The sequence below is a fragment of the Frankliniella occidentalis genome, unplaced genomic scaffold (assembly GCF_000697945.3).
Source record: "Frankliniella occidentalis isolate FOCC.00 unplaced genomic scaffold, Focc_3.1 Scaffold91, whole genome shotgun sequence".
Lineage (NCBI taxonomy): Eukaryota > Metazoa > Arthropoda > Insecta > Thysanoptera > Thripidae > Frankliniella > Frankliniella occidentalis.
In genome coordinates this window covers 208,924-216,975 of record NW_026267220.1, presented here as the reverse complement: position 1 = coordinate 216,975, position 8,052 = coordinate 208,924, and the positions used below count along the sequence as shown (strand labels likewise).

Genomic DNA, 8,052 nt, shown 5'->3' with positions numbered 1-8,052 from the left:
GGGGACCGCCCGGACCAAGACACCCGGCCCCGGAGTGAGTTCTGGGGGCTGAGGCTCGGCCGGCGCGACCCTCCGCCGGGCGGTGGAAGGCTCAGAGCGCCGCTCAGGGCGCACATGCTGCTGTTGTTGTTGTTATTGTTGTTATTATTGTTGTTGAGCGTGTGCGTGTTGTTGTTATTGTTGTTGTTCAAGCACTGGAAATAAATTGTAAAAATAAGAAACAGTGAATACAAAAAATATGTAATAACACACACGAATGTATCACGGCACCGCACCTGCGTGTCGTTGCGGATCGAGGCTAGCAAGCGGCCGTTGCACGCCGAGTGGTCCAGGCCGAGGGCCAGGCCGTGGCTGTTGTTGAGCGGGACGTAGTCCGCGTCCTCGGGCTCCGAGCCCGAGTGGCGGCGCGACTTGCGGCGCAGCGAGGGCCGCGAGAGCTTCCACGAGCACACGCGGCGCAGGCACGGCGACACGCTGCCCGCGCTGTCCCTGCGCCCGCCGCCCGCGCCCGCCGGGGGTTGTGTAGCCGCCACCGCCGCCGGCAGCTGCTGTTGCTGCGGCGGAGGCGGCGGCGGTGAGGGCGCGGGGGCGGGGGCGGCGGGCGTGGCCGGGTTCCAGTGGCTGTGGCTGTGCACGTTAAACTTGTTGTCGGGCGGCTTCAGCAGCGACATGCTCGTCTGCGAGGACTGCAAAGAGCGCAATGAGAGGAAGCATGAGGCTGAGAGGGACCAAGAGGTACTTCACTTATTGAAAAAATAATTATTGTACATCATTTAAAAAAACACACACAGAGAAAAATCGAAAAAAAAAAAAACCAACTGAAAATATTGTTATAAAATGAACTAAAAATCAATTATAAAAAATTACCACGGAGCGATCGATGGAGTCGATGGAGAGCGTGGAGCCGGCGAGCAGGGCGATGGTGGGCAGCCCCGACGCCAGCCCCGCGCTGGCCGACGCGCTGGCCGTCGCGCTGGGCGAGTCCTGCGGCGTGGCGGCCGTGTGCGTGATGACGGGCGCCTCCCAGCCGTACAGCATCTTGCTCTCTGCGACGCCAAACATGGGTTTTAAGTTTCAGTCGTAAATAAAAAACTAAACAAAAACGAAAAAACACACACACACACACACAAAAAAAAAACAACCCAAAAAACAACTTTTGTGTTGTTTGAACATAGCAGCCACAAAGCCCTTTACCTTTCTGGATGTTGCACTTGGGGTCGGAGCCGGCGAGCATGCGCTGGCCCTGCCGCTGCCCCTGACGCTGGCCCTGGCGCTGCCAGTTCTCCTTCTCCCGGTGGGCGTTGTTGGCCTTGTTCCGCACGCGCAGCTCCTCCGCGCTCCGCCACCGGTCCCGCACGGCCGAGTCGTTGCGCGACAGGCCCGACATGCTGGACTCGGACGCCGAGCAGGACCGCGACGACCCCGTGCCCATGGCGTCCATCTGCTCCGAGAGCTCCGACAGCTTGGCGGCGTGCTTGGCGGCGTGTTTCGCCATTTCGCGCTGCTCCCGCTCGCGCCGTTCGTTGCGCTGCGGGTACCAGAGAGCAGTCGATGAGAATACGGAACAACGTCATAGAAACGCCCCGAGGTATCGCGCAGAAACTACGTCCGTTTTTTTCTCATTCGGCAAATTACGGGAGCTCAGCGCCTGCGAGACTCAAGGTAGGCCATCCCGCAATACACACATGAATTGCAGGGAAGATGTTGCCTACCTACTAGGCGCTTTGAGGGCGGCCACGGGAGCTACCTCCGTGGAACTTGGCAGGTTCGAAACAGCGAATGACGGACGTTTATTATATTGTGGATGATCCCTCAGCAACGGCCGTGAATGCCCCTACCTCTGACGAGAAGCCCTCCACGAGGATGGCGACGAGGAGGTTGAAGAGGACGTAATTGCCAAACGTCATTAGCGCCACGAAATAGAGAGCCGCCCAGTGGCTCGTCTTTTCCATGCCATTAAAAAGCACGACGTTCCAGTCCTCCTGGGTCAGGATCTGCGACGCATGGCGGTTAGAAAAAAGAAGTAGAGAACAACAATAGGGACAAACCGCAATAAAATAGTAGACTTTTATCTTTTGTTAAAATGTAAGGTATAAAGCAATGAGACAAATCGTAAAAACAAAAACGACTTTAAATTGGGTTGGTGCAAAAAGAAAACAAAAATCAATTTTCGTGAATCGTGAACATATTGTAAAAACTTTAATGAGTTGAAAAGCAACTGATATGCATTCGTGACGTGACGATGTTGTATGTGGAAACATGCTAAAAATTGTTTCATGCTACACAAACACCCACGCACACGCATAAAAGAGGAAGAAACGTCATGCGACTGAAACATGCAGTGCGATTCATGCCACAGTCCAAGAGGCGCGGTACGACATATCAAAAAATAAACGATGCTGACACATCTGAAGACTACAGTAAATTGTCATTCACATTCTAAACTAATAGAAAAACACCTACTTCAAAACTGGACAGGATATTTTTAAAAAAAATATCTACCCTTATCGAGTTGGCGTCTTTTGCATAAGATGAATATAAGTGAGGAAAAAAATATGCCAAGGTCCGCGAGAGGAAGGAGAGAGGTGCGTCGGAAAAGCAAACAAAAACAGCAGATAGAACACAAAGATACAAATAATCAGGGAAAACCAAATAATCATGCGCGCGCTAACGTGAGGGAGAAGGAGTCAACCGAGTGCAAAAACACCGTCTCTACTGTCGGCCGTTTAACTCATTAAACAACCAAAATTGAAAACAAATTGGAAAAAAAAAATCGTCATGTCAAGCTTGGATGTGATTGGGGAAGGGACTTGGGGGAGGGACAAAACGACAGCCACGCCTCGTCACTACTCTACCACTCCAGAGTCATTCCCACCGCAAGACATTACAAGTACTGCATTCACGATCTATAAAACCACGAGCGCGTCGCGCAACAAGACACCTCAAAAAATAAATGTTCAGACAAAAACGCTTTTTTTAAAAAAGGGAAAGGAAAACGTCTAACACTCGTCGCGCGCAGAGCAAAGCCGGGCCATGGCCAGGGCTTACCTGGAAGACGGTCACCGTGGCCCAGAGGATATTATTAAAGTGCTTCCTGTCGCACACGCACTGCGGGTCTCGCTCGATGATTTCCGAACACTTGCACGGCCGCGAACCGTCCGCAAGCATGCAAAACTTACCGCCAAACAGGTACATCCCAAGGATGCTGGGGAACAGAAAACAGAGCAGTCGTAGCCATACGGTGGTCTTTGGCTCACGTGTCTACGTCCCCAGCCGGGGGGATTAGGGGTTGGGGATGCAGGTTGGGGTGAGGAGGGGTGTCCCCTGCTCGCCGAACAGAACAGCCGCCCTCGGCAGTCTGCTCCTGACAACAAGAGGTTGAGGCATAAGAAGCGACTGCTCGTCGAGACTCACGTGTTGTGAGCTGTTTTACGGCGAGCAAGAGGATGCAGTACAGGAGAGAAGGAGAGAGAAAGAGAGTGAGACAGAGGATGAAGAGACAGGAAAATCGGGAGGCTGGAGAGAGACGCTCGCTATAGAAGCCTACGTGAGTGCAGGTACGCTAGCCCTGCCGCTCGCCCGGCAGTGGCGGGGCGCGGCAGCGGGACGCGGCGCGGCTCTCGTGAAATGGTAAAAGGATTTACCGCTACGCATACAGAGCTCGTCCAACTGAAGCATCCCATCCTCAGGGCGGCCACGCTCTGCGCTTACAACGGACAATTACTTTATTCAGAAAAAAGACATATTTTGTTTTTTAAACGTTCGTATTTGAGTCTCGTGTCAATTAGAAGTTCTGTTGTTGTTGTTGCGTTGTGAAATGGTTCGGCAGTGGCGATGAGGTGGCTTCCGTTGCTCGAACTAAAACTGTTTAAGGAGTGAAATAAAGACGTTTTGGCGGCGCCGGTCCAAGAGGAAGCCTGTTGAATGAGAACATATATTTTTTTAATGGTGATGTAAGTGTTGCGCCCGCTGTTTTTGTCTGTGTACGCAGCGCTGTTGCTCGGCGTGTTGATGTTGGCTGCCCTGTTTAGAGTCTGGCCTGTAAGTTACAAAGTTGGGTGTGTGGCACAAGAAGATAATTCGCTCATCCTGTCTCCGAGAGCCATTTTATATTGTCTAGTCGAAAAGAAGGAACTTTGTCCTTCTGCAAAACGATTTTAAAGGTACGGAGGAAAACAAAAACAGAAAGACAGGATAGTTGTAGTGAAGACAGTAAAGTGAAAAAAAGAGACAGTATAAGAAGAAGACATGGAGTGTTGACTCCATCAAACATTCACAGAGCAATTTAATTTGGTTGGAAACTAATCTATGAGCAAAGGAAACGGCTTATTCCAGCATTTCGTGTCAGTTATGTTTCTCAGTATTTTAGCGATCGAGACGCAAGAAACACATGCTTGGTCCAAGGATCCCTTCTGTTGGTGTCGTAAGGTGATGAAGACACGCCGACGGACTCGACGTTCGCTCATTAGTATCAATTCGGTTTAAAAGTATTTTTTAGATGTTTCATGTGTATTATTATTATCATCATTATTATCATTATTTACAATTTAACATTAATTTACGATTGATTTACAAAAGATTGTGGTACTGTTTTAGGAGCTTCTTTAAGCGTTTATTTTTAAAAACTGCTGCTTTTGTAGTTTTCGTTTACTACTTGGTGGTATCGTGTTGAATGCGCGCCTGCTCTCTACCATCTCTACGACTACCCTGGGTGCTCTTGTACGTACCTGAACCTGAACCCGGACTGCCTCGAACACATGTAAGGGGTTCGGTTTGGAAGATAAACGTACGTCTAATCAAAATACTGGGATCATATCAATCTCTAGCCAACGTTTTCCAGGTATATTGGCATCTTTAGTAACTGTACTTTACGAGTAACAATATATAAATCTCAACAATAATAAGGAGGAATAATAATAATAACAATAATACACACTACGCTGGTGCAGACAGTCGCTGTGCGCCGAAGAGACGTCTCTATCCTGTTACATTTTATATACGTGTATTTTCTTTTGGCATGACAGACGCGGGTCCCAGGCTGCCTTATTCAGCCCATTCATGGAGGCGGGCGAACATGAAGAGGCTTCGCGAGCCGAACGAGACGAGGCAAAACGCGACGCGAGGTAAAAGGGTCGACAGACGCGGCTGGCATTCAGAACCAACCCGTGGACTCCCCCCACCCCCCTTCCACCACCCCTCGTCATCCCGACCACGTATGCAATGCACCATCGCCGGAGCCGACTGAACATATCGGCTTCACGGCGCCCCACCGAGCTGCCAAAACATGAAGCAGCGCGCTACGACCGACGGATCGCACACATAGGTTTCCCGGATACTTGTTCGCCACGCTTCCTCCATTAAAGGGCCGTACACTATTTTAGTATTTAACTGAGGTTCACCTGTAAAACCTGTCTGTAACCCCTGAGAGCAACATATTCTCTAGAAATGCTTAATTCTACAACGCCTACTTGAGAAAAAATAAAGTGTCGCACAACCACCAAGGCAGTTTGTGAACGATCCGTCAGCCTGCTGCAGCCGTCGCCATGCGCTCAGTGCAGCCTTTACAAGTACGCAGCAGAACGTAGAGATATGGTCACAAGCTGAACCACCCTCTAAGATCGACGGCTCAATAAGATACAGGTTGCAGCAAATTATAGAGGCAGCGCGGTGTCGGTTATTCTTTCAACACCTGTTTTTAAACGATGCACTTTAAATGCTCAGCGAACGTCGATGGTTTTAGTGTTTTGCAATGGTCGACGCAGGCCGTATGTGAGCAGGGATAAACGACATAAGCGGCCAGGTTCATTCTCTACGAACGACGGGTGGTGCCGGCGGTGCAGCAATACGTCCGGTATTTACACCCGGTTATTCTACTTCAGCCACAATCCGAAATGTAACTGTCATACTTTAAAATCTTCTAGCCTTTATACAAATTTTTGACTTATCACATCTCAAACTTTTCTAATTGTTGTTGTTCATTTTGACGTGTAGCGTATGACAAGAGTACATTTGGACAGTTTAGCCGCGCGTCAGGTAAGCCAACTCGCTCTAATATAAACAACGAACAAATTACCTACGACAACGATCTAACGCGCGCTCCTTGGTACCATTACGATAATAACATAGACTGTGGCATGCAGGGCGTGATAGTTTTCCTTGATGGTTAAGCTTGCTTTGCGAACGCCGCCGCCAGGAGAGCTAGTGATGTGCGCAGCGGGCACGGGCACGCTCCCCACCGCCAGAAACGGCGATATCGTTTAGATATTGCATGTCGAATTTCTCTCGCTTTTCCTGTCGCTAGCGACAAAGAAGTGGGCAAAAGACGACATGTAATATCAACACGATCGTCATTGCGATATCATCCAAATTTTGGTGTCGCCCCATTTCTGGCGGTGCATTGCGAAATGACTGTCGAAACGACGTCGAAACGATATCGTGAAAACGTCGCCTTTGCCTTTTCGATATAGTTTCGATACCGTTTCAATAATCCACCTCGCTCTGAGACGTGCTCTCTAGGGCAAGGGACACGGCAGCATATGAGCCTCTATTGGTTATTTTGGTCACGATTTTGCGGCACAGCTGCTAAGCAAAGCGAACATGATGTATTGTAGCGAACCGAAAAGGCGCGCCGAAACACCAACACCATCATACAAAACATGTGCCACTGACGATTGTCATTACATGTGCAATAGTCGTAGCGTACACAATGTTGTGCACTTACACAAATAAACCGCAAATTATATCACATAAATTACTGATGTTCCATACATTTCACAGTTACACACTTTGTATGACAGCCCAGCAGGGCCTCGGACCTTGACCTTGGTGTGTGCTCGGCTAGTGCTATGTTAGTGCTAGTTATATATAGATATATGAGTGGAAACGCTAAGCGGTACGAGGCATAAAAGGAAAAAGTAAATTGTACGAGAAAGGAGCCAAGATATAGGTAACAAAAAGTAAGCAAAGAACAAAATTATATTGCTCAAAAATAATAAAGTTAGGAAATGGAACTTAAAACATAATGGAACAGAGGAGCAGAGAAAAGTGAACTCAAGTACCTGGAAGACAGTGACTAGGGCCCATAGTAAAGAGTCAAAGTTCTTGCGATCACACTTTTCACTCCCAGGCTTTGCATCTTTAGGACAGAACTTGCAACCGAACAAGTTCATTCCAAGTATACTACAAGAGGGACAAATCGGACATTACCATCAGATCAAGAAGTTGCAACAAGAAAGCCCGGGACCAGAAAGGAGCCAGAACCTCCCCTGGGGATGCCAGACGAATTCTTGCATTACGACGTCATTTAAAAAAGAAAAAGAAAATCGGAGCGGAGCTCCGAGAAGAATGCGAATAAAGCTGTTCGCCGTCCTCCATGTCTTGCACCCTTCCTTCCTCACAACACCCTACCCTGATTTTCTATTTTTTTTATTATGTTTTACTTCTGCCAACAATGCCAGGCATCCCTGTGGGCGCTGACTCCCATCTCATCCCGGAAACACAACGCCCACAACAAAACACATTGGCCAACAAAACTCCGTCCAGCACATTATCCGGACGGCAATTAATTTCAAACAAAGTGAATCCTCCTCCTCCTCCTCTTCTTCCTCGCCGGCGAACAATGGGACGCCCCGGCCAGCAGCAGCGCGCCTGTGGAACACCCCTCCAGCGGCAGCAGCAGCCCCGCGCTCTCCCGCTCACCGCCGTGTACATCATCGGCGCGCGCCCAGCAGCCCACGCACTCACACACCACATGTATTGCAACTTTTTTATTTCCCACCCCTTAAGCCGCGGGCCATTTCGCGGAAAACTTCACGCAGGGTGTTATCGATGGTGGCGGTGGTGCGCAAGTAGTAGTAAGTGCGCCGGCCGTATTGCCGTGGCCGTGCGCGAGTTTGAAAAAGAGAGAGAGAGAAAGAGAGAGAGAAAAGGAGGAAATGATGATATTATCGCGCAGGAATCCACAATTTTATAGCCAAAAGTTTGCAGTGGCAGCCGACCCCCGAGCGAGCACTGTAATTCTTGATGCAATGAAGACTACAAATTTAGAGCAAT

At 49.2% G+C, this 8,052-nt stretch overlaps 1 protein-coding gene across 1 annotated transcript in view; it reads right to left on the bottom strand.

The window, feature by feature from the left end:
- Positions 1-8,052, bottom strand: part of LOC127749775 (voltage-dependent T-type calcium channel subunit alpha-1G-like) — a 28,001-nt gene that overhangs the window by 12,858 nt on the left and 7,091 nt on the right. The window contains exons 6-11 of the mRNA XM_052269396.1: positions 7,059-7,179; positions 1,839-1,994; positions 1,195-1,528; positions 868-1,046; positions 276-686; positions 7-194 (exon numbers count right to left, since the gene is read on the bottom strand). Of these exons, the coding sequence (XP_052125356.1) occupies positions 7-194; positions 276-686; positions 868-1,046; positions 1,195-1,528; positions 1,839-1,994; positions 7,059-7,179 (1,389 nt within the window). The remainder of the gene's footprint in view (positions 1-6; positions 195-275; positions 687-867; positions 1,047-1,194; positions 1,529-1,838; positions 1,995-7,058; positions 7,180-8,052) is intronic.